This window comes from Colossoma macropomum, unplaced genomic scaffold, assembly GCF_904425465.1.
Source record: "Colossoma macropomum unplaced genomic scaffold, Colossoma_macropomum, whole genome shotgun sequence".
In the NCBI taxonomy this organism is placed as follows: Eukaryota; Metazoa; Chordata; class Actinopteri; order Characiformes; family Serrasalmidae; genus Colossoma; species Colossoma macropomum.
This window is the reverse complement of record NW_023494790.1, coordinates 17,689,964-17,717,639: the sequence shown is the minus strand read 5'-3', so window position 1 is coordinate 17,717,639 and position 27,676 is coordinate 17,689,964. Positions and strand designations below refer to the sequence as shown.

The 27,676-nt window shown below is 37.5% G+C and overlaps 1 protein-coding gene across 1 annotated transcript; it reads right to left on the bottom strand.

Annotated features, from left to right (window-relative positions):
- Positions 1–4,459: 4,459 nt before the first annotated feature.
- Positions 4,460–27,465, bottom strand: opn4b (opsin 4b). The gene is made up of 10 exons (XM_036571700.1): positions 27,323–27,465; positions 25,840–25,973; positions 16,324–16,527; positions 15,968–16,139; positions 14,915–15,082; positions 11,569–11,676; positions 9,448–9,634; positions 8,297–8,512; positions 6,906–6,971; positions 4,460–4,702 (listed from the first exon to the last, which is right to left on the bottom strand). Exons 1-10 carry the CDS (start codon positions 27,457–27,459, stop codon positions 4,460–4,462), a joined length of 1,635 nt encoding a protein of 544 aa, XP_036427593.1. The 5' UTR covers positions 27,460–27,465.
- Positions 27,466–27,676: the final 211 nt, after the last annotated feature.

Genomic DNA, 27,676 nt, shown 5'->3' with positions numbered 1-27,676 from the left:
TGAACTAAAAGGCTCTCATCTTGTTTGGAGACGCTGCTGCCACTTATCTGTGATAAAATGCGCTGTTACGGTGAAATAAGATCCAGTGGCAGTGGATGACCACGCAGCACGTTACAGCCGTCCTACCCATTTTCTTTAGTGATTTTATAACTTCGGTTTTGGTCTCGTGATAGAGGGGGGGAGCGCGAAAGCCCTGTTTCGCAACGACTGAGAACTGGCGTTTCTCACGTAGCAATGAGGTTTTGCCAAGCTAGTAGCGAGCGAAAAAGGAGAAGAGAAAGACAGACGAACATTTGGAGATGAATGGACTTATTCACATTTATAAGCAGCGTTGTTGGTTTCCTGGTACGTTAAGTCCACAACAAGAGACTGTCAAACACTGACTAAAAAGTTGCGAAGATGAAGTTGCTTCTCTTTCTAATTTTCCCATTCCACCTTAAATGGTGCTGCATTTACATTCGGCGCCTCTGTCAGAATTTAAGGTGGAACGGGAAAGTTCAGCAAGAAGCTGCCGAGTGAAAAGGGACTTCAGCCTCGCCGAACGCTGAGAGACATTTTACAAGAAACTGTTCAACTTTTGAGGAAAAGTTTTCTGGTGGAGTTGCAAGAAAAGCAGCTATAGCTAAAGCTTAAAGCAGAGCAGAGTAAGCCTGTGTTTTCGTTTATATTTTTTAGCCTATACTAGGACATTACAACATACTGAACATTAAATGTTGTGGCTCCCAAGGTGCTTTGATTTTTGTTAAAAGGACAAAATGTTCTTCTTAACATTTGTGTCGTGACTCCTGATCTAACCTGGCTTTTAATGCAGTGGCTGCCGGTCGGATTTTTCACTCTTCCATGTGTGTTTTTGTTATGTGCTGCCACAGACTGTCCGGGCGCTGTACTTACCCACTTCCAAGTTCCGCCCTTTGCGTTCCGTCAAGATTACATTATAAATTAAATATTTAGAAAATCGATTTTTCACATTTATAAATCGATTCAGAATCGCCCACGTCTGCATCGCGATGCATCTAAGAATCGATTTTTTTCCCGCACCCCTAATGGCTACTAACTGTAATGCTAACATGAGACTGTTATTTTATGTACATATGACACCTTTATGACATATTTAAGGCATTGTTATGGCAATGTTATACAGCAGGGTTCAAGTGAAGTGTTACCAAAATTTCTTTAGAAAACAAGGTGAATTCTCACACCTAGAAATGAAGGGGTAGTTAATAAATGTAACCAAGACTGACAGTGCACTTGACTCATATTGAAGCCCGGCATCCAATAAAGCATGTGGGAAGAGAACATTAGGCTTTAAGAGCTGTGCAGCTTTCTAGTGAAAATACAAACCATCAAATGGCTCAGGCTTTCCACAAAACTAATCTTGTTAAAAGCATTCTCTCTTAATCCCTCAGACACCCATGATGCTGCAGTGCTAATCCCACTAAAGTATCTCCAAAAAATCCAGTAGAAACGCAAATCCTTCATCCGAAGTTTACAGTGTAAGCTTTAGAACCGGCGATTTAGACTACAGTAAATAAACAATTAATATCTGATGTGGGGGATCGTTGATTGCATGAGTAATTGTGTTGTGATTTAAAAGAAAAGAACATTTCAAACTATTGATAAATCATTCTGGATTATTATTCGCCTTCACAAAAGCACACTCTACTGCTAATGTTGGTGCTGAAAATGGGTATTCTCTGAAAGTTAGAGAAACATAATGTGGTTGAGGTACATAATCACACATATTTAAATGATTATTTGTACACATACATTCACACTGCATGAAGATCTACTCATTTAAAATCATTCAGTGATCCACAGACGAAAATTACAATATACAAAATGCGACATTTAATCAAACCAAATGAAAAGAACAATGTTTTTCTAAAATGGTTTTGATTTATCGTGTGCAGGCTGGCAGTGTAGAAATTAGAATAAAAGAATAAAGCTGAGGTGAAAGTATTGTACCATGTTTGAATGATGCATTGTATGCAGCGTTCTATGTTCATTGGTCTTATTAAGATCGAACAGCAATAGTTCAGTGGCTGAAACATTGGGTGCTTTTCCACTGCACATTCAGAAAATGAGAACTGACCCAAAGGGGACCCAATGGAACTTATGGTCCTTGTTCTAGTATATTTTTCACCTGCTCAAGACACGACTGAAAATTTAATCATCATTTTGGCCATTTTATGCATAACGCATGAAATTTGGCTAATTAGCTATCTTGTGCTGGCATTAAATAATTTAGTGCGCTTTTCTACACTTGCACACTCATATAAATGTCTACACAGAAACATGTAGAATCGGGCAAAGCTTATATTTATCTCTATCATGTTAGAAATTGAGCATATGCGCTCTGTGGAGGCTACCAAAAATTCTAATAACGTTAGTGTTAGCTTCCTGACTGGCTTACATCACCTTAGTGAACTTTTTGCAAAGGAAAAACTTGAAAAATAGCAATCAATACATCAACATCCCGTTCTAGTCTACATTCTGGTGCTCTTTTTGGTCATATAATAGGGCTAAGTGACTTTATCTTTACCTGGAAGAGTACAGAATTAGCTACATTGTTGTTGACTTCAGCGGAAAGTGTTACCAAAGGTAGGGGAAACACCTTTGAGTGCAATTAGGTCCTGTTGTTATCCATCTTGAGCAGGTATCAAGAAACACAAAATTTGAACCTTCATTACTGGACCGATGGCCAGTGGGAAAAAAAAACACAGTTCTGGTACTTTGTGTAGTGGAAAATGCCCATAGAGTGAAGTGTGTACTATCTTAGCAGAACACTTCAACAGTTTCTGGCTAAAACATTTTATCAGTTCTTCAGCTTTTAACATGATTTTTTGTGTGTGTCTGTGTGAAATGCATGCTTCTAAAGTAAGATATGTCACAAAAATGACTTCCCATAGCTTCCTACAAGACATAGAATGAGACCGCAAATGTGCTGTCTAATATACTGCTAATATAGTGATGCAATTTTGTACAACATGTCCTATTGTTTCCATTTTATGGTATCACCTGATAAAGAACAGAACTGTAGCTGAACGCTCAGCCAGAGGAACACAAGTAACTGTCGCTACTAGAGCATTAGCTATCAAGCTAATATATAAATGGCTTTATGCTAAAGAATTTTGTTGAATATGTAAAATACTCATTTATAGATCACATAATAACCCAAAGATGCAAGGATGTGACCCTTGTTGACCTTGCCTTCATATTAGGGCTTTTAAAATTAGAAACTAGACATATTTCTATATTTAGTGGAAACCTATGAGAAACAGGTTTTTGCACCATAACTTACTTTAGAATTGTCTAAAATAAGAATATTTCACAAAAAGATTAAAAATGCCAGGAAAATAGAAAATAGCAAAAGAAGAAACATATTTGTACTTTGTGTACCAATATATGTATTGTTATTTGATAGACAAACTTCAATAGTTTTATATGCAAAACTAAATAGAGTACTGTGCAAAAGTCAGAGACCACCCTTCTTTTCTTTAATTTCCAGTTTAAATGGCCTTTAAGTACAAGTTCTGAGGAGATTAGATATCAGATAATCAACTTGCATAAAGAATGCGAGAAAGAAGGAAAAAGAAGAGAAAACAGAACAGTTTTGTTGGAGTTTTTGTTTGGAGTTTTCAAAACTGGAGTTCAAAAAGTAATAAAAAGACAGAGAAAACTGGACCATCAACAAAATTACCGACCTTAGATTAACAGCAGTTGCCACTTTCATCTTTGAAAGACAGGAGAAAATCGAGCTCCAGGAAGTGAAAGAGTGGAAGCTGTAAATAAATATATAATAAATTTAATATAATAATTATGGGTCTGACCTTTGCTCAGTACCATATAGTATTATGTTTTATGTGGAATCATGCAAATTCAACAAAATAAAATGCAAATATGCTCATGTTCTTTTTAAAATAAAAAAATAAGTCCATCAGTGAGTCTGTGTGACAGTGTGACAATATTCCCAAGATCTCTTCTTTCACTTCATAACTTAATTTCCTGCAGAGCACAGATTAGCAGAGGTTGTCAAAATAAAGCCCATATTGTGGACAGACAGCATCTCACTGACACTTCAGTGTGTAGGGTAGTGTCTGATTAGGTGCAGGCTCAGGGCAGTGGGCTCTCATGAAGCCATCAAATGGGGGCTTCATTCCAACGAGAAGCAACCCATCAGACTGAAAGTTTGAGGATGGTCAACAATTTTGCTGCTTTCTTTGTAAGTATTTTACTTCCCAAAAAAACCTGACAAAGGAAGACATTCTCTCCACTGTAAGGATGATGAGCACACATGAAAACACGCACAAACAGGTGGCCACCTGGACTACTTCAACATAATGTATAAAAGACAACTGCACAGTGAGGTGATGTCATGAAATAAAAAGGGGATGCTGGTTGCCTCATGTGGACATGTAGCAAGAAGAAGGACGGAGCGGTCAGAGGATCTGGGGCTTGCTCAGATTCTGTCCAGAGGAACAGCCGTGTTTGTTATACTGTCTGGCTGGGAATTTTTCCTGTTGTCCAACCCGAAGGGCTCCATGGTGACAGAGGCCACTGTGGAGGCCCCGGGGAGGCATTTAGAAGGGTGCCCACTGGCCCCGTCAAACTGCAGGGCATGACTGGACTCAGAGGTTACAACGATGGATGGAATCAGAGCTGAGAGGTTCTTATGCTCGGCCTGCTCCGAGATCACACGAGGCTGAGAGAGAGGACGTAAATAATGACAGTGAATTAAACATTATTACATGCTTACCTTGCGCAACTGAACTTTCCTGACCTAATTTTATGTTTAATATTGACGCAGCCTCTGATAATATCTGGATGAAAATGAAAAGAAGAAGGAAAAAAACATAATAAGGAAGCTCAGGCTGAAGCAGGGCTACTGTGAGAAGAAACTGCTGCCAAGGTACAGCAGAAAGGACAAAGCACATCATTTGTTAAGTTAACGTTAGGCCTTAAAAAAACAAGCACATTTTCTCCCTCAGTGGGCACAGTAATTTCTGCAGTGGAGGCAGTACAAACTTTTGAGTGCCCTTAGAGGACTTGCAGAAACAGCTTCTCTGAGCTCCAACATTAAGGCCTCCAAGACACAGATGAGGTTCAGTCTTAGACTTGGCAACTTGGCACTGTCAGTTCTCGGTTAAGAAAACTCTATTAAGGAATACACACTATTGTCTAATATAACATTTATTTATCTTTTTTTTTGAAGCAAAATTAATATCACTACTACTGAAATACTGCTAAAAATAATGATTTGCTAAATTGACTATTTGCAAAACTCAGAGAGAGTCCTGCCTCCTTTTGTTATTATTGATGTGTCCATCAAACTTTCAGTAAAGGCTACCTGGTAGCCACCTGTAGCACTCATGCTACATGACTAAAGAATAAGCAAAAGAAAATTTAGAAACACACAGAGGAGTACATCTAAAACATTTTTCATTAAAAAATTAACTGGCTTTACAAGATGTTCAGTGCAGACATGCAGGCAGACCTAACAAAATATGAATGTTGGCCATTTTGAAGTGAACAAAAAATGATTTTTACATTAATCAAACAAGGGAAATCATTTAGTTACTTCAGCAGGTTTTAGCAATGGAATCTACCCGTTCAGGTGAGCTAATGCTAAAGCTAACACTACAGCTAGTCAGATCATGCCAGATGCTGAGGAAGATTCATCATTTATACAAAGTCTTTCAGAAAACTTTACTGAAACAATACAAAGAATGGAATGTGAACGAGTACATTAATATTTATCTCTACACACGTTGGGCCTCGTTCACCAATATCCTCCTAAGTTTGTTCTTAAATGTGTTCTTTGTGCTCGAGTGTGTGTGGATTCTGTTCTTACCAAAAAAAACAAATCTCAAATAAGAAAACATTGGTGAATGCCAGAATCTGCGTAAGGGGATTTTTTCTTAAGAATGGTTGATGAACGAGGACCAATGTTTCAGTCACTAATGTGAATGCTGTACTGTCCTGTTTAATCTGACTGATTTATCAAGTTAACTGTCAACAGCTTAACTAAGAAAAGCTCACTACCTAACATGACATTTTTCTCTAAAATTATACTAAAATGATTTCAGCAAATACACTAAGCCAGATAAAGGTTAGCTAACCTTAGAGCCAGTATAAGTCTATCTGTTTATAGTTTTGACATTATACTATAAGTCTGGTCTTCCACATAGATTAATTAAACTTTTTCAGTTCCAGGAAAGCAATAAAAGTAACACTACCCTCTAGACGAGCAGGATATGTTGTCTGTGTGTCAAGCATTATATGTTTCTCTATTACACCTTTCCACAATTTCTTAGTCTAATTTAGACTGTCAGTGCCGTTCTGACTGCAGGTTTCTTCTTGACAAAGGTCTTGCCTGACAAAGGAAGACAACTGTAATTAGCTGAGAGGGCTGTCAATCATAATTTTGCAAATAGTAAATCTAGAAGAATCTGATCCGTGAAAGATCAACTTTTTTTTTTTAAAATAAGTATACTAAGATTTGCTAAGATTTTTTCCATAGGAGAATATATTATGTAACTCAGTCTTGAAAATTATGTTAGTTATGTAAGCTTTTCTGAATGGATTTGATTGTTTAATTAGCACTACTACATGCAACCTATACAGATCCATTAAATTAATGCATTATATCCTATCTGGCTTGCCCTCTGGCTTGCTCAGATCTTAGAATTTTTTTTGCGAATTTATTACTTAATTAATATATAACTAAAGTAGCAAAGCCTGCATTTCCATTGAAATGAATCCTACTCTCTTACTCATTGCCAGGTCGATCTTTATTGCTACATGATGGAAACTGACACAGACAACTGAGCAAAACAGATTAATGATTGTGACAGAATGCAATCGCTTGAGCTACGCAGGCACAAAATCGATATCGGTGCACTTACAGTGGGCGGCAGATGATTGGACGGGCTAACTTCGGTCATGGAGATGTCATCTTTATCTGCCATAGTCTGTGATTAAGAGACAGACACCATGACAATTATTTTATTAATTATTCAAACAAGTACTCTTAGCCAGCGGACAAGAATATACTACCGACACTATAGAAAACCTCTTTGTATCTGAACCCAGCCACCCCTACTTCTAACTTGTGCCATGCTAAAATTGTAACTTGTGCTTTGTTTAGCATGTGGGCTGGTGAGCATGAATGGTGGCAGGTCTGAGAAGAGTGCCACTCAGTGGACACACTGGTCACACTCCCCCTGAGCCAGGCCCTCTGGACATGAGGCTGTTTATGGGGATTATCTCAAAGAGCAACAGATTAGACCAAGAGAATTATAGCCTAGCCTTAATCGCACAGGAAGAGAACTCTATTCATTCTGGTCCAGTTTAGACCTGAACCACACAACGATCCGCAACATGTGACCTAAATCAACCTGCTTCTTTAGGCCACATTGTGATGTGGCCTCATTAAAATCTATTACATTATATTCAAGACTCATTAGGGCGGAAAGGGACCAAAATCAATACTTTAGTTAAATTTCAACAATGCTTTATTATTTCTTTTGCAAACCTATACAAAACCAAACTGAGGCAAATTAGGGTCTTTACCAGATTAACACCAGTTATTATATTATATACATCGAAAAACCTTTTCATCAATCAACAAAGGAATAAAACTTGCAGCACCAGTAGAACCTCAGGGGGAACTTTCCACAGCATTTTAAAATGTATTATAAAATGATAAAGACCTCTTGGAATGTATTATCAAAGTAAATAGGTAAAGGAATCAATAAACAAGACATCAGTGTGCGTACTAAAACGTAACGTCAAGAAAAAAATGAGAGTGAGCAGAACAGAGGATAAAAGGAGGTTTAATTGAAAAACGTGTCATGATTTGATGAGCAAGAGTGATAGGGAGACACTTGCAGGTGTCTGCTTGTAGATCTCTAAGAGTGATAGCACAGCTACATCAAAAGGCAAAACCAATGAGAGCAGAGTTAATCTGCCTTTTAATTAATGTGTGATGAAAACACAGTGGAGATGCTTTGCAAGTGTGGCTCCCCTCACTGTGGTTCAGCCCCACTATGAAACTAACTCATCATTTGTCACGATACCATGACAGCTAAAAGCTCATACTTGCATCATATAATGTAATTTCTGAAGGATCAATGTCATTTATATCACAATTCCACAAGGCCTAATTGAGTTTTTCCTTCCCTGGAAACCCTGTAATTAATTCACCTAATTGTGTGTCACCTAATTTCACAAAGGCTGATTAACCGAGTGAGATATGTGTTTTGTGGCATGTGTGATAATGTGGTTTCTCACTTACACTGATGTAAGCACAGGTGGTGAGGTTCAGACCTGGCTCTGAAGGGCTCTGGCTGCAGTTTCTGTCGAAGCCGCCTGAGTTTTGGCCCTTGGCCTTTACCTTCAGAGAGCTGCTCTGTCTAAAGTCCGTCAGCTCCTTACGGATATCATACGACACCTGACGACTGGCAGAACGCGATGTTGCGCTGGACAGGTCTGCTTCTGTATCTGTCAAACCCTGAGAAACACAGACATTCACAGAAACACTCACACATGGCAGTGAGGATAACAACCTGCAGAAATGTAGGCTTATTATGTACTTATAAATCTTAAGACTTATTATTCAGTAGCTACTACGATTTCTTTGGTAATTACTGTGGAACTAATATGCAAGTTATATAGTCATGAGAGTTAGAAACTGTGTGGAAGCCCTTAGGGTTTGAATGGACTATTCCCCACTATTTATTTATTTATTTATTCATTCATTTAATTGTTGATTAATTGATTCATTGATTGATTGAGTCTTTTTAATTTAATTGTTATTTTGATGTTACTTGTTTTTTAGACATAGGACATACTGTATCTGGTTATTAATAGGGAGCTTGTCTCCCTTTGTTGCATTTACAGCCTCTACTCTTCTGGCAAGGCTTTTTACCAGATGTTGGAACATTGCTGTGAGGATTTGAGTGCATTCAGAAGAACACAAGAATGTAGTGAGGTCAGGTACTGAAATTAGATGATCAGTTCTGAATCACAAATGCCACTCCAACTCGTCCCAAAGGCACTAGATGGTGCTCCATCACGCCAGAGAACACAGTTCCACTACTCCACAGCCCAATGCTTGGGGCCTTTATACTCCTCTAGATGATGCTTGTTATTGGGCATGTTGACTTTAGGCACATGGTTGGCTGCTCCAGAGACTGCCACTCTATTGGCAATGCTTTTCTGTGGAAATTATACAAGCTGTGCCCAACTGAACAAACTCTGGTTCGTCTTAAGGCTACCAGCTTGTGCTCTTAGGGGGTTTTGCCTCCCACTGTCATCCTAGACTCACTAATTAGATCTTGACTCCTAGAAAAGCTGTCTTGTGACAACATTGTGTAAAAAGCAGTATATAAATAAAATTGAATTGAATTATAGTCATGGTGTGAATGGGTAAAGATGCATTCGTACAGACTCGCTGTCAGACACAGAGGATAGGCGGGTCTTGCTGGTGCGTCGCAGGTTGCTGCTGATCTCGGATGACTGGCTGGTGACGGTGGAACGACGTGTGGACATGAAGCTGCTGCTAGTGAACCTGTCTCTACGTGGCACACACAACAGTACTCCTAGACATGGGATGTACTTGGCTAAAGCAGACCTGGAAGACAGGAGCGGGGAAGTAGAGGCAGGTGGCAGGAGGAAGGAGTATATGAAGGAGTGGAAGAATATAATTAAAAAAGGAGAGAGAAAAAATGGAAAATGGAAGTAGTACAAGGAAATGAAATGCCCAAGTCAGCAGCATATTACTTTAAATGAATATAAATGTGAAAGATATAGACCAGCACAGCCTGAGAGGAGGCATGTGATCACATATATATGTGCACTTCTGTCTTTGTAGAGAAGCACTCAATGACTGTGTCTGATACACTGCATATGTATGATATGTAATTTTTATTGATGATTTAGCAGTGGTCAGGTACTTCATAATAAGTCAGATCATTTACTTGATCCCTGTGGCTTCATTTCACTTTTAAATCAAGCGCATGAATTGCAAAGAATGTTCTACAACACATCACATAACCACTAGCTAGCACCACTGAACATGCTTCATATATTTCTGCTAACAATATAGTGATATATAACCTTTATAACTCACTATATTGGCCACAATAAAACCATGTTGTTCCAGGCTTTTCTCCAGTTTTAAATAAAATGTAGTACTCTGCAAAAGTCAGAGACCACCTTTCCTTAATTTCCAGTCAAACAGCCGTTAAGTACATTAAAAGTTAGTACATTAGTAAGTAAGTTATTCATTTTTCAGCATCAGGAAAAAACAAACAAAAAATGTATACATATATATATTGTTTTGAGAAGACCAACAGTTTCTTTTTTGATTCGCAATTTTCTTCTTTTTTGTCTATTTCCTTTTCTCAGTAACAGCTTCTTGACAGCTGCACATCCTTTCAGACCCATAGTGCTGAGTTGTCTTCTCACAGTGTAAGGATGGACAGAAACATCTGTGGATTTTTCCAGATCTGAAGTAAGAGTGGAGCTTGATTTTCTCCTCTCTCTCAAAGATGAAAGCTTTAAGTACTGTTTATCTGATGGTGACAGTTTTGGTGGTCTACCAGGTCATGCACAGTTAACTTAAGTTTTAAAAAGTCATGTTTTTTCACTTATTGTCCTTTGACTTTCCCTTTTCTTATGCAAGTTAATTATTTTATAACTAAGCTCTTTAGAAATATCTCTTGAAAAATGGCTACATTAATGGCAGTTTTGAGTGGAAATTAGATAAATAAATAAATCATTTAAGAGTGGTCTCTGATTGTGCACAGTACTGTGTATAGTTTTATAGACAAAACCACTGAGGTTTGCTTAATAAATGAATAGTACATGTATTTTCTTCATAAAAATACTTTCCCAATTTTTTGGCATTTTTAAGTAAATAAAGGCACAGTCCTGTATTCACATTAGGTATGGTTAGTGGGACTAGCTAGAGGTCATTTATTGTGCAGTAGAACAAACATTCTTTGTGATTCATGGGCTAGGATCAAGGTCATTATAAAACCACAAAGGTCACATAAATGATGATTTTACTTATAAAATACCTGACCACGTCTAAGCGATCAATAAAACTGGATTGATTACAGTTCTCTGTCTCTACGTGTCTCTTAGATCAGAATATGTTTATTATTTGTTCTCCTCACATGTAAGCAATCTTTATAGCCCTGTTGTTTGCAGTTCAGCTGAGCTGTAAGATTGCCTTCGTCGCCTGCTCGAGGCCCAATGTTTCATTTTGCCTGACGGATTTTCGGATTGAAAACTGTGTGAACTGGGTTATTAGTTATTAACTCTGCGTCCTTGTCACACCGCCCTGCCTTACTGAGCTCCTGCCCTGCTTTATTATTCAAACCCTTTCACTGAGCTCAAGACAACTCACTCATAAAGAAGCAAGGCTTGATGCATGAGTGTGGCAGGATTGCAGCTGTCAGCAGCTATTCACTTACCATAACAACATGACCTGGTCTATAGATCAAGGCCTAAACATGCTTCACTCAGCAGCTTTATTTTGACAGCAGTGAGGTGCAGTACCTGTATTTGGGGTGTGTGATGGCGTAAATGATGGGGTTGTGAATAGCTGAAGCCTTGGCTATCACAGCAGGAACAGAATTCATGTAGGGTGTAAGCATGTCAGCATAACTAAAAGACAGAGAGAGAAGAATAACATAACCACATTACATACCATTACAGCATTATACAATACAAGGCTGTCAGCCAGTATAAACACAACCTCTCACAACTTCATTACACTGCAGAGATAGGAAAGTGGGTAAAATTGCTCTCTCTCTCAAGGTGAGTCATGCATATGTTTATTGCACTGCCAGTGGTGGTCAGAGACAGAATAACAGAGGGAGTTAGTGCTGTAACATGGCTGACAAGGACTTCTATCATAAATAAGCAAGGCTAGAAGAACACAGGGTCAGATGTACTATGCATTTTATGCCAGGTTCAAGGCACAAAAAGGATGCCCTAGGAAGCATGGATGTTTTGTACAAAACTGGCGTATCTGCACAATGGAAATATGCGAAATGCACTTTCTTCCCTCATACATATACACTTGATGGAGGATCATGCAAAAAAAATTGGTGGAGATGTTGGGAGGCGATTGCATAATCTGTTTCAGTGGCCAGTTTATGTTCACTTTTCTCTGAGTCTTAAAACCAGGCATAAATTAATGGTTATGTTTTTGGGAGACTCTTAAATTCCCAGGCCTATTTTAGCCTGAGTATTGGACCACCCTCTTTTTGGTCATTTTTGTGGGGTAGCTGGATAGTTGTTAAAAAAAAAAATGAACATAGCTGATATTGCTAATAATATTTTCCATTAAGTTTCCCACACCAATTATATTGTGCTGTCATTACAAGCCAAAAAGCGGTTGACTGCATAAGTGAAAATGCACCATGTGCACACTGAGCTGTGCCAAACAGGAACCTCTGACAGTCAGCAGCAGAAGAAATATCAGAATGTTATTGGTATCAGATGATACTATAGGTTTATTATCATATTTAATATTGTAAAGGAAAAAGAGGTATTGTGTCATCTGTAGGTGCTAGCATTACATGTAGGCTATAGCCTCTCTATGGTCCCCCTACTTGTATGACCAAAAGTGCATCACTGATCCTGAGGCCTCATATTCAGAAATTACATGGAAAACAATGCAAACTGACTGAGTAATTCTTAAGAGAGCAGAATGGGAGTGGTTAAGAGTTTTACAGTGGCAGCATTTATAGCTGCTAGACAGAGAAACAGGCCTACATGAATATATGCCATAAAATAACATGAATACAACTCTTAAAAACAGCCATGGTTCATCTTGTGACTCCTACAGAATTGACCTTTCATGTTACAGTTTCCCAAATTCATAGGTGTTAATCCATACAGTTCGGCCTTATAAGATATGCTTTTGGTAGTATATGGCTGTGTAAGGCTGAAATACCGGAAAACTATTGCAATACAGGCCCATAAACTCTGACCAACAGTGTCACACTCAAATTTGTTTTTCACTTTCTGTTTTTTGAGACTTACTAGCCTTAAAAGTAATGTGATCAGATTACAGGTGGTGCAGCATGAGCACAGCTATATATTACATAGGTAATGTGAAATTCTTTTGTCACACGCATGCTGTACATGGACAAAACAGATATCGCCTCACATCAGAAATGATCCAAGACAGCAGAGAGTTGCCACATCTGGAGTGTAACTTAATTAAATATATATTAACAAAGATGCATTTGTCCCTCAATCACATTCTTGGAGATGACTATGCATAATCAGTGAGTTTTTGTTCTGTTGGCTCATCAAAGACCAACTCTGCTTTCTCTCTCCCTCGCTCTCTCTCTCTCTGATTATGTTTGTATGCATATTTAATGGATTTAATGAATTTAACAGAGAGACTGCTTAGCTATTTCATTTTCAAATAAAGCAAAAATACAAACACATTTCTTATTTAGTAATAGGTAATTACTATGATTACCAGAGAAATATGTCACAGTAAAGAAAACTAGTTAAATAGCTGATGGTTTTAATAGTAAAAATGTACTATATGGGGATCTGTGAATTTATACAGTTCAAAAGCTGTGAATATAAGGATTACTGTCCATAGAGTGTTGAAACCTTGCAGATTCTACTCTTGAATCATGTAATAGATGGATGGCATCAGAAGGGTTAAATTTGTTGTCATAGTGTCATAGTGTCATAGTGCATTAGTGAATAAGCAGTCAACGAAACTTTTTAGCATTAATAATGACACCAAAATTACAACAAATATCTGACCATGAAAGTTGAGTATTCAAATGAATGACAGTTACATAAACAAAGTTTTCCTTTGTAATTGTAAAATATGACACATTATCAAACAGGGTCAATCTACTGTAATGAAACTGTTGTTGTGAAATTCTTTGTTGTTGAGACTTCATCAACTACAAAACTGAAATTCTGTGTCTTCATTGAGAGGAAAATGCAGCCTATGGTTAACAAATAATCTGTTGATGTCTGTATTTGACTCACAGTATTTGACTCAGTCCACATAGCACCACAAACTACATCTTAGATTTATAGCATTCAATTTAGAGATGCTTGAAATGGAACAAACCCTTTATGCCACTTGGGAGTGTTTCTGAGATGCTGCAGAAAGGGATTATGGTATTTGTGGTATTGTGACAATTGGAAGCCTCTTTGGGAATAAAAACTTGGATTTCTCAGGCTTCTATGGGCCAATCTGGACAATCCTCTTTCTGTTCATTTCCAGAGGGCCTAGATATTTTAAAGACAATAAATAGATCATTGATAGTTTTCATTTAGTGGCAACTGGTATTCTACTGATCGCTAGGTGTTATGAGCTGCTATGCTGTGATGACAATGATGTGATGAGTTTAGTTGAACTTAATTAATGTATGCATGATTTGGCTCACACACAGCAAGGCCAATGTACAGTGACAGTCATGTGAAACAAACAAAACAAAGTATGTGAACTATTAATTTAGTTTATCTACATTTACAGAATAATAGTTATGTAGCTACATTTTGCCTGCACTACATGCAGCTACATTAAACTGAAGCAAATAACTGTATTTTTTCTGTGCTACATATAATGCATTTATAATGTAATCCTATTTATTTATGTATTTATTCTGTGTCAATGTATTCAGAGTCTTAATTTCAAGAGACATATAATATTTTATGACACTTATAATGGTCTCCAGAAGTTACCACAAGCATTTTTGTTCCATTTTGAGAATTTCAAATTCAATGAAAAACTAAGAGACAGAATTATTATGTGTCTCCACAGAGAACATACAGTACAGACTTTGAAAGGTCATGTGGAAAGCTCACTCTTTAAATTAAGCACTGGATGATACATGTGTGTGTTGATTCTCACCCTGCAAAAGCAGTCAGAGCCACACAGGAGTATGGAGACCAGGAGATAACATACAGTAGGATAACTATGAGAGCCACCTTCGCCATCTTCCACTCACTCTTCATTCGGTGGAACTTTTTGATTGAGTCTTTGGTAGTTCCCCCTTCTGCACTGATTTTCCCCACAGCGCTGTAACATACACACACACACACACACACACACATACACACACACACACACACACAAACACGCATGCACAGACATAGATCCAATAAATTACACAAACTGTACAAATAATACTGATGTCAATCTTTTCTTCAGGGCATGTTTGTTTGTTTATTTATTTATTTATTTATTTATTTATTTATTTAAAAGAACATATTTGTACTAATCATCAAATCACTACATATGTGTGTCTATATAAAACACAGTTCTATATGTGTGAACACAGATTTGTGCCAGATTTCTTCTGGATGCCTCCAGCCATCGCATGGATTTTCCATCACCAGTACACTTGATTTAACAGAATAAGGTATTGATTAGCCAAATGAGCTGCTGGATGATACCTACAATAAATACTGGGCTGCACCTTGAAGAGGGTTGGAATTACTAAACAAAGAGTACGAAAATTACTACTTATTGTATTCTGTATTAATTCTAATATTAGTGTTTTTCTGAGCAAATAAACACTGAATATTTAAATTTAGGTACCTCAAACCTTTGCACAGTACTGTTAGCGCTGTTTGTTTACATTTACATAAATGGAAAATGAGAGGTATACAATTTTGTGTATAGTGTATTGAGAATTTTATATATTTTTATATATCTCAAGCTGACACCTGCACCTACAAGAGATAATTCATATACATTACTATATATACATATACAGTTTATAATTAGCATACTTCTGTTCAGCCAGTGCAATGATAGGCCTCATAAAGTTAGTGTAAATATAATATTAGATTTTTAATGACACGTTTTCCTTCTTTATTTAATTCAAAGATTTAAGTAAAACCTGTGATCCTCTAGAGGAGCATGTCTGTGTCTGCTAACAGTGAGTCAACCTGAGCTGACCTGGTCGTGTTCCGAATGGCACGGAAGATGCAGAAGTAGCAGTACATAATGACAAACAGAGGGATAAAGAAGACGAAGACGAAGAGCAGCATTGTGTAGGCGCGTACAGATGGAGTGAAGGTCATGTAGTCCCATGTGCAGGAGGTCAACAGTCCCTCAGGAACGTAAGCACCTGCAACAAAAATGATACAACACAACAATGTTTCCAGCCTACAGGGACCCCCTGCTGCAAGATAAGAAAAATGTGGATTGTCTGAGAGTCTCTGAGGATTGAGCTGTGAAATGCTGCAGGAATCAAAGCCTGTGTGCATAGCATGTGTGTGTGTGTGTGTGTGAGGCAGAGACAGACCACTCACTCCATCCAAAGAAGGGAGGAAGACTCCAGCACATGGTGTACAGCCAGGCAATAACGAGGATGATGAGGGCGCGCTTGTGTGACATCTTGCCGATGGAGGCCAGAGGGCGAGTGATTACGAAGTATCGATCCACCGCGATGACCACAAGCGTGATCATGGAGCACATCCCAAACAGAGCACCACAAAACGCATACAACTCACAGCCTAGAGAGAGAGAGAGAGAGAGAGAGAGAGAGAGAGAGATGCAGTGAAGACATAAAGAGAGACTCCAGTTCCAGTTGAAACTCCAGTTCAATAGAGGCTGACCGGACACTTTTTCAGTAGCTCTGTTTCCAGAAGTAAAAATCTCTTCTTCATAGATATTTTGGAAAATCCTGATATATAGAGTATATAAAGAGTTTTAAGCACTCAATCGAACCAACCAACTATGAGTTTAATCATTTATAAACATTTGTTTGGGGGAAAAAAATTGAAAAATGAACAAAAAGTACAAGACTGTGTACTTAATTTTTTAAGGAGGGAATGAAATACTTATCCCAAAAAAATGGTTTTAACTGATCATTTTACCTCCAGTCCAAACAGTTTCAGCCAACTTTTGCAATCTCAAATTTTCTGTCTCTTTCTTGTAACATTACATATTTGAGGTGTTTTATCACTGTTTATTTTACAGTTTTATGCACATACAGCATTTGCATTTTTGTCTTTCTGGTTTCTTCTTTCTGTTCTATTTTTGAATTGTTTGCCATTAAGTTGCTTAGCAGTCATGGAACAGTGAACCTTAGTATAAAAGAATGGTGAGAGAGTTTATTTTCTTTCATTTATTTCCACTTTTTTTAATCGCAATTGTTGCTTTGGATGCCAGTGACACAAACTCGCAAAGTATTTCCCTGTCTTTTTGTGCAAGGTCTTCCTGTCATTCTGTATGTCCTGTCTTTTTCACTGACCTTGACAAAACAACAGGCTGCCACTCAAACAAACAACACTTCACTACAAGGCCTGACTCTGATTCTTACACTTTAAGAACACTCTGCCATGGAACCCCTAATGTCTCTGAGTGGTGTATTTCTTTATGGGAAATGGGGCGATAAAACACAATTTGTTTAAAACGAAGTTTAAATCAGACATTTTTAACTTATGACTTCTATCAGATCATATACCAATGCCTCACAATCTAGTAGCTGGTGGTAAAGTCTGTGTTGGGCAGTTAAAATTTTATGACTAAAAAATCGAACTCCCTTATGGCGATTATGAGTGGGATTTTTACTTCCAGAACCAGACTGTTCAGCTGTATTGACCAACATATGCTCCGTCCACAAATGAGGTTGGACTTTACAGAAAAATCCCTTTCAAATGAATGAGAAAGAGCACACTTTAAGGTCATTACATAATGTTTTGTTTCCACTTTAAAATGTTAAGTTACTGAGCTGCATTGTTTTTGTCACTAACTGAAATTAGTCAGTTGGTAACAACAACAAACTTGACACCAGGACAACATAAGCTCAATTACATGACAAAATATACACCTGATCTATCCTAACTTCATTCAGCGTGTGTGCAAACTGTACAGTACAACTTCTAATGAAGTTGCATGGGATTTTCGCGAAAGTTCAACCTCGCAACAGTAACTATGAAAGAATGCCTTTGTGGGCGGAGCATGGAAAAGTTTCTCCACACATTATTATAAGTAAGAGTTATCAACATATACGTGTTACATCCATATAAGCAAGCCAAAGCCCTTTTGCCTCCTCATATTTGTGGAATCAGTCCTGCTGTCTGGCTCATTCACATGTGACTTGTCTAAATCAAACTGGAAATGATACAGAAAAAACAATGTACACCACTGTGTAAGAGTCAATGACCACCTTTCAGTTTTTAATCCCTACTCAAAACAGCTACAAGTTATTCATTTTTTTGTATCAGGAAAAAACATTTAACATAAAATTAGAGAGAACAACAACTTAACAACTAAATATAACCAATTGTTTTCAGTATATAGTGTATCCACCCTTTCTTCCAGTCTTTCTGAGGAGATTTCTTTTTCAAAGCCCAAAGAGAGACCATCAGAAAGAGAAAGTAGGAGAGAGAGAGAGGGACAGTGGGCAGGACTGTCAAATGACCAATCTAGGCTTCACCCACAAATGTACTGATTTTAAGCAACTGTAGCAAGGTTAGACAAGCTTTAGAGAACACTGACACAAACCTATTCAACCGAATGAGAAACAGCACACTTTAGGGATCCTTACATAATGTCGTGTTTTCAGTTTAAAATGTTATGCTACTGAGCTGCATTGTTTTTGTAGCTAATTGAAATGAAATCTAGTTTGAATGAAAATGACAAATTCAACACCACACTAAAGTTAGCCCAAATGCATGCAGGGGTATGGCCAGCACGTTTACAGTGGGTGGTCAGGTTAGACCCACTGAATTTACTGGAGTGGGAAAGAGAAACATAATACAGTGGTTAATTACGTGCCTCTTTGCATATATATCAAAATGCATTGACTTTACTCAACACAATTACTGAAAGACAAAACTGAGTGTTTTATTCCTTCATGATGAAAATACTGATGTATTTTATTAATTCATGAGAAAACTATGCAAACATTTGAATCAAGTAAATTAAATGCATCATTTTTTTCAATGGATTAACATTAATATTTCAGGTCATAGAAGTTAGGCTGCCCTCACTACAGGTCACTCATGAGTCTAATGATAATGCAGCCAGACAGCACAGTATAAGGTAACGTTGTGAGAGTACAGTCTTTGGCTGGGTGACGAGCTGATCTATGTTTAGCACGAACGTATACCACTCAGCACTGGATTCACCTCAGATGAATCTAGGCTGAACACACACACAGTCAGCTGTAAAATAACATGACAAATGATTATAGCTGAGTAATTTTGGATTGTTAACACATATATTACCCTAGGCTACTTCACGTACTGCAGCTCACAGTGCAGCACTGCTGAAGGGACACAGTGCGCAGTAAAAACGAGAATACTGGATAATTAGTTAATGTGGTCATAATTCAGTGTAGATAATAGTAAAATAATGTTATTGTCTGGTTAACCACATGTTTAAATGTAATCTGTAGTCTGAAAAAGCAGACAGTGCAGTGAGTGGAGTGTGATCTCACCCTTACAGCTGATCAGTAATTAATGAGGACAGAATATACAGTCACCATGAATATACAGTCATGCGAAGAAGTAAGTACATACAAAAATTCAGACTTTTTCTGCATATTTGGACATACATTTATCCAGTCCTCATTTAAACAGTGTTGCTAGATAAAGGTGATATAATTCAACAACACCTGAAATAAACATTTTTGTCATCCTTTATGTAAACAACCGCCAACTTGTTCAGGCCAGGCTACCCCAGCAAATTTAACCTAAGAGCAGTGTGTAAGATGCTAAAAGAAGTTTCTAAGAACCCCAAAATATCATCACAGGATCTGCAGGTAGCCTTTGCCACTGTTGACTTAAAAGTGTATACATCCTGGTGTGCCAGGAGGAAGCATTTGCTGGAACAATGCGCTGTTGACAAATGAGTCAAAGACAGAGTAAATTTGGCCACAGTACCAGAAGCATGGCTAAAAAAACCAAAGACAGCATTTAAAGCAAGGTGGTGGAAATGTTACAGTTTGGGGCTGCTTTGCTGCTTCAGGGCCTGGCCAACTTGCAGTCATAGAATTGACTATGAATTCTCTTTTATACAAGAGAGAACTTGAGAAGAATGTGAGACCAGCTGTAAAACAGTTGAAGCTGAAGAAGTGGACCTTCCAACAGGATAAATACACCAAACTACAAGTAAATCCACAAAGGAATGGCTCAAAAGAAAAAAATGGAGGTTATGGAATGGCCTAGTCAAAGTCCAGATCTGAATCCCTTTGTATTGATGTGGGGGGGATTTGAAATGGGCTGTACGCAAGAATTCTGTATTAAGAAGTGGGCAAAAATTATGCCCATTAGATGTCAGAAACTGGTAGACAGTGATAAGAAACACCTACATGAAGTTGTTTCTGTCAAAATGGGCAACACTACTCACTGAAGCCAGAGGTGTACTTACTTTTTCAACAGAAAAATACATTTCAGTTATTTTTTTTTTAAATAAATGATTACAAAGTCAAATTATCTTTGCTTTGTGTTATATTATGTAACATTTATCTATACATATTGTATAAATCAGGGATGTCGAACTCAACCACTAAAAGGGCCATGTTAAAAAATCTTAGCCAATCTGTGGGCCAGCTGTGTTTTTATTTAATTTTTACTGAGCATTTTGCCACGATCCGAACAGGAGATTATTTATTTAAAATATACCAAATTGCAACAGCAAAATAGGCACTAAATACTTATTCAAAAATAATTCTAAAAAAAAACGCACAGTTAATTGCAGTGCATGCTGGGGACTGTAGTGCAGTTCAGGCTGAAATGGGCTAATAGGAATAGAAAATTAAAATAATTTCATGGGCCGAATAGGACTGTGCCACGGGCCTGACTTGGTCCGCAGGCCTTGTGTTTTACACATGGGGTATAGATGATGATCAAATGCTGATGTCCACATATGTCAAAATGAAACATTTCATACTACTTCACATGATTGTAACTGTTCACACAGGGCAGGTACAACTTTTCTCTAGTCACTGCTTTACTAATGATGGCTGACTGTCTCACATTGTTTAACTGGTTTCATGCTATGGCCACCTCTTGGCTACACTCCAGATTGCATGACAAAAAACGAGGTAGGACAAGCTTTACAGAGCGCTGATAAAAATCCAAACTGACTGAATGAGAAACAGCGCACTTTAGGGTCACTACATAACGTTCGGTTTCTTATTGTAAATAAATCTGCAGGGATTTCCTTTTATCAGTAACGACTATTTTACAGCTACACATCCTTTCAGACTCATAGTGTTCAGTCGTCCTCTCTCAGTGGAAGGATGGACAGAAACACCTGTGGATTTTTCCAGATCTGAAGCAAGAGTGGAGCTTGATTTTCTCCTCTCTCTCTAAAAGAAGAAAGCTTTAAGTGCTGTATATCTGATGGTGACAGTTTTGCTGGTCTATCAGGTCTTGTATGGCTGTTAGGAGTGCCATTTTACTGTATAACTATTAATATTTTTTGAACTCCAGTTTTGGAAACTCTTGTGTTCACTCACTTTCCTTTGATGTCCCCCCTCTTTATGCAAGTGGGTTATTTTATACAGAATTTCTTCAGAAATATCTCTTGAAAACGGAATATCTTAATGGCCGTTTTGACAAAAAATGGTGGTCTCTGACTTTTGCACTGTGCTGTATTCTCTCAACCAAGTGACTAAGAATTACAATCACATTGTTGCAGAAAAGAGAAAAAGAAAGAATGAAAAAAAGAGAAATAAACTCATTATTTCTGTATCATAGGATTGTTTCTTTGTAAATGTCACTTATATATAATCACACAGATTTGTCAGCACACAGTAACTGCAGTGGGCTGTGGGTCAAGGATGGTAGTTGATTAGGAAGATACTGCAGGCAGTGAGAGATTTCCCCTAAGCAGCTTTCAACCCTATACTAAAGTGCATAGACCAAAAATGCTGCCGAATGTTTTTGTGTGACATTTTTGTATGACAAATGTGTTTTAGCAGTAAAAATAAAGCATTACTGTTAGCTACTGTGAATATTCAGCATCTACCTTCCCTGATCTATGTGATAGATTATGTATGTGGTGGTTATATGTACTTCCTGGATTAGGAACAGAAAAACTGTGTAACTGTGTATCTGGCCTCAATAAGCACTCACTGGCTTCTGCGCATGCCTGAAAAAGCATTTAACTTAATGAGAGCTCTGCTTAGGACTGAGTGAAACACATAGAGGAAAAAAAAAACATTCAGAATTGGACATTTCTGTGTTGAACACAGCTTAGTAAAGATGAGTTTTGGGTATTTTTTATTTATTTTTCAACAGCTTTTATGGTCCACAGTAACTACATGCATACACATTCAAAAGCAAGCTCTTCCTTCAGTTAATTAAATACAGTGGACAAAGTACCACCCAAACCCATTTCCAAAAAAGCTAAGACAGTATGTGAATTTCTTTGTGGGGAAAAAAAATAATAAAAAACAAAAACAACAACAACAGTAAAAAAAAATATACTTACTGCTGTAATTCACTGGACATGACATGTACCACTGCACTGTCACCTGCATCTATCTATCTATCTAAACTTTATTGTGTTTTGTGAATGTACACTCATTCCAAATATAATGCCTGCAACACATCCCAAAAAAGCTGGGTCAGGAGCATGTTTACTATAGTGTTACAACACCTTTGCTTTTAATAACAGTTAATAAACATTTGGGGACTGAAGACACCAGCTGACAACATTTTTGGAATTGGGTTTGTACACAAATGTAGCACTTGAATGAAAGCAGAAATGCCTTTGGTATTTTTACTTGGGTTAAGGTACAAAAGTATTTTCTTTGAAATGAACTTTAATGTAACATAGGGTCAACTGTAAAACCGTTAAATATTCCACCGATCCAACTTTTGCTCTCTTGTGTCTGAATCTGATTTAAAAGGACATCACACAAAGCTGCAGCATTTTCTCTGATTCTGAGAGATGGTCAGAGGTGCCCATGCTGACTTACAGATGCTAAGCTATAATTGAACATTCAGTATTTAGGGACAAGATTTTGTGAAAGTAGTTCTGTGCTTGGTTTGATTTATTTGTGGAAGTGCATCATATTCTTTCATAACTTATGGAAAATCTTGTTTATACTTCACAGTATGTTGCAAAAGTAGTGAAGTAAAAAGTAGGATTTTTTACTGTGAAATGTAGTGGAATGAAAGTAAAAATCCCAAAAGTGGATATATTTTATGAATGTACAGATACTTGAAAAAAGTACTTAAAGCTTACTGTGTGAAATTGTTTTATTTAATAAAATTGAAAGAAGTATGATAACTTACTCAGGAGTTAAAAAAAACATGCCAAAATATTGTGTTCATGCGCTGTTGTGAGTCAGTCTCTAAAGTCTGAAATAATAATTTAAAAATCAGAGGTGTTGGGTCGGATTTCACTGGAGTTTTTGGAACTATGTTATAGGTCTTTAAATATTAGGACGTTACACGCACAGGCTCAAAAAGTAGTTCTGGCTTGATGTTTAAGTCTCCAATGCAAAACCAACATTATACTGATAAAAAAATTATGACAATAGGAAATAATTCACTTACATCTTTGGAAGACACATCCTACACCAGGTTTTGAGTGAGTTCTCTTTGAATACTTATCACATTCATCTGCTCAGGGAAGGGTCACAAAATGTTCTTCCACACTTTGCATGCAATTACACATTTCCGCCAGAGAGGTCTCCAAATCTCCAAATCTTACATAGGATGCTGCAGTAAAGGGCGTGTCTGTAAATTATATTTTGCTTCCTCTGTGAGGTTGTGGGTATCACAGTTTCACATTCAGTGCCACATACACATTCATATCAAAAACAGCCTCTAACCTCACGAAAAAAATGAATAGTGGAAGAAAGAGCTGCAGCTTCACAAACAAAGTCCAATTACAAAAATAACTTTTATTATAAAGTAAGGAATGAGAGGAAATCAGAAATAAGGAAAACATAGAGAGAGAGTGAAAGAGAGAGAGAGAGAGAGAAGAGAGAGAGAGAGAGAGAGAGAGAGCATTTTAGCTGTTTCCTATTGACCTGGAAGTAAATTCAAATGGACTTGCACTTATTCAATCATCCAGCAAGTACCTCACTTCAAACAAGAAATGTTTAAAGGTTTAAAAACTAACAGAGGTCTAGCAGCGATCAAAGGCCCCTCTATTGATCCAATCTAATGAAAGATGATGTTTGTTTAACACAGAACTATCATTTGATACAACTCAAAGTGCTGTAAAATATGTATGATTTGTATGAATTGCTTCAAAAATTCATTCAAGGTTTGTCCTTTTTTACCAACTGAGTGCACACATAAGCTATTCTTTTAGCTTTTAGTATCCCATGTTTTACCAGACATCACATTTAATAGAGGTTTACTGGTTTTGACAAAGCAAATCTCCAGGGACAAACACTAACTTAGTGCTTTAGGCATAGAAGGATTTCCCATAACATTAATGCCATGGAAAATATCTCAATGATGTATTCTAATAAAGTGGTTCTTAATGGCATTATTGAGTTCTGGGTGCAACTATGGAAACATGAAAATACCCTTATGCCTAATGAATGATTTAACCAGCATTGTTTAATATTTTAAAAACTGTGCCAATATAGCAATGATATGTCAGCATTTTTGGAAGTTTGAATGAACAGCAACTTTGTATGAAGTTATAGTGGCACACTAGTAACATCCATATCATCATAAAACAAATAAGATCCCTCTCTAATGCACCAAAGAAAGGATTACATGTCAAATAGCCAGAGGTTTTGCAGACTTACAATAAATAAATAAATCATATTTACTTTTAGGTTAATATTTAGATAACTCACACTGGCCCTGTACAGAATATGTAAGAAAGGTTCTACAGGTCACTTTTGGGACAGATGAACCATTCACAGAATATTTCATCTGAAACTGAAGGCTTTAAGAATGAGCACACTGATGATGACAACTATTAAAAATGTACTTAGGCCAAATTAATTTAACATTCAACTCTCATGGATGAAGGATAACACTTTTAAGCATTTGTCAGAATTTGACATGGTAATTATAGCTGTTTGTTAAATTGGCAAGTTTTTTCTTTGTCTTCAGAAGATAAAAAAATACAGAATTTTTTTTAATTTAATCGAAATAGAATCGCTTTTGTGGGAATTATCATTCTGTTTATGGCCAGTGATTGAAACAGTGAAAGAATCTTCTTCTTCTCCTCCTCCTCTCTCTCTGCCTCCTTCTTCTTCTTCTTCTTCTTCTGCTTCTGCTTCTTCTCCTCCTTCTTCTGCTTCTCCTTCTTCTACTTCTTCTTTTTTTTCCTCCTGCTTCCCTCTAGCCAGTGCCTGGCATTAGGCATGGTGAACTTGGGCTCATGTGCAGCTGCTCCAGAGCATCTAATTCTATCAGGAATGCTTTTCTATGGAGATTTGATAAGCTGTGTTTGTGAAGTTTAATGCTTGTGTCAGCAATGGGAGCACCGTAAAGTAACTGAATTCACTAATTAGAAGGGGAATTAGAATTAGAATCTGGATACTTCTGGATGTATAGTGTATATATTAGTGATGACGAAGACCAAGATGATCTGTAGAACCAATGTACAAGTACGCGATGCAAAAGAAGCTCTGAATCAAACAGCAAACATTCTCTCCATCTAAGGTCTTTTATCACCCTCAGCTCTTCGTTGGCATAAAAAAGGAAAAAACAGATGAATGAATCGCACATAAATCACTTGATGTTCAAGGGCAGCTTCTCGGGCTGCTATGACGTCAGACTCTTTATCCTAGCTTCTGCTGGAGAGCCTATGATGGCCTGGAACTGAACCATTAAAGGAGATGAAAGGAGAAAGCGATTAAGCAGGCCAGCTGACTGCTAGATTACCTTTCTCCCCAAAGATCCATCTCTTGTGCATGCTGGTGATGAAGAATATAGGTGTCTGAGTGATACACATCAGGAAGTCGGTGATGGCCAGGTTAATAATAAACATGTTGGATGGCGTTCTCAGGCTTCTACTCCTGAGAGACAGAGAGAGAGAGAAGAGAGAGAGAGAGAGAGAGAGTAAGTGTGTTAGCCCACACCTTACTTACAAATTGTGTTATGGTGTTCTAGCTCTTCCTATGGGACCCTTTAGGTAGATTATTTGGAGGAGATGGTGGGGGGTGGAGACAGAGATACATTTTATGAATATTATCAGGATGTGGGGCAGGATTGGCACAATTCCTCGGGTGTAAGACAAAGTACTATCCATGCCTGAGGTCCTCCGTCAGTGCTTTGATGAAGCCCAAGGATTAGAGAAGTTTAAACTGCAAAAGCCCTCTCTTTCTCCAGGCTTTTACAACACATACTGATCTACCAGAAGCATAAACCTCACATTAGAAGTCTGAGAACCTTAATCTAGGGTGGTCAGAAGGATTACCACTCCACCAGTCACCCTTATTCTGCAGGGGTGGATATCCTGCCATCAGACTCTGACACTCTTCATATCTTCTGACACTCATCATATCTTCATGTCAGTTTATAAGGTCTTTCTTCAGTGATTAGTTTTTACAAATTGCAGATATGCATAATATATACATATTCCCACTGCTCACATCTCAGCTAGCACCCTTCATTTATTTAATTTCCAGTCAAAACAACCAGTAGAGAGTCAATAAGAGAGTCAATAAACAAAACAAAACAAAAGAAACACAAAATATCTTTCAAAAAAATATTCGAATATATGAAGAAAACTGGACTCCTGACAACCATACATGGAGAAACTCAAGCTTCACTCATGCTGCAGATGTTCTACAGTGAAAAGACAACTCAATGCTGTGGGTAAGAGAAGTTGCTAATCAAACAAAGAAGCTGCTGGTGTTCTCTCGACCACCCTGGAGTCCAGACTCAACATCACTGTGTTAAGGATTACTTTGATCATGAGAAGCAGAAAATACAACCAACTTCTAAGACTAAACTTGGGAGGTGTGGAAAAATGGAGTGGACACAATAAATACTGAAAATGTTTATAATACATTCTGTGTAATTTTCTGTTACATAATTTCTGCTTTTTTCCTGATGCTGAAAAATGAAAACTTGTACTGTGGCTTGTGAAAACTTGTGGCTGCTTTTGTCTCTGACTTTTGCACAGTACTATGTATATATATATATATATAATATATATATATATATATATATATATATATATATATATATATATATATATGATTCTTTTAAAAAGTCAGTTGAAACTACTCAACTGAAAGGTTCTTTAGGAAAGCAAAAGTGGTATCTACGGCATCACTCCAGTGAACATCTTTTGGCATCTTTATATCTAAGAATATAGACATATAAGGGTAAATAGATGGAAGGATCTCTAAGAGCTTACTTGCAGAAGGCGTACATGACCAGGAAGTTGCCCACCATGCCGGTGATGCCAATTACTAAGATGACGGAACCGATAGTATAGTGGGCATGGTCTGGAACGTCCACAGTGGGAAATGGATATTGGCTATCCTGAACCATGGCCACCTGTGAATAGAGAAAAGCAAAGTGCAGGTAAGACCAAGTCAAACAGGGGCAGCAGAGTCCATAAGTCCTTAAAAACTCTGCTTGGTAACCTGAAATAAAAAGACTCCATTTAAGACAATCCTTAAAATGTCAGTGGGGATAAAACAGTGTACAAATCAGCGGTAATCTTGGTTTAATCACTTCCATGTACTACTTTATCGTGAACGCTGTC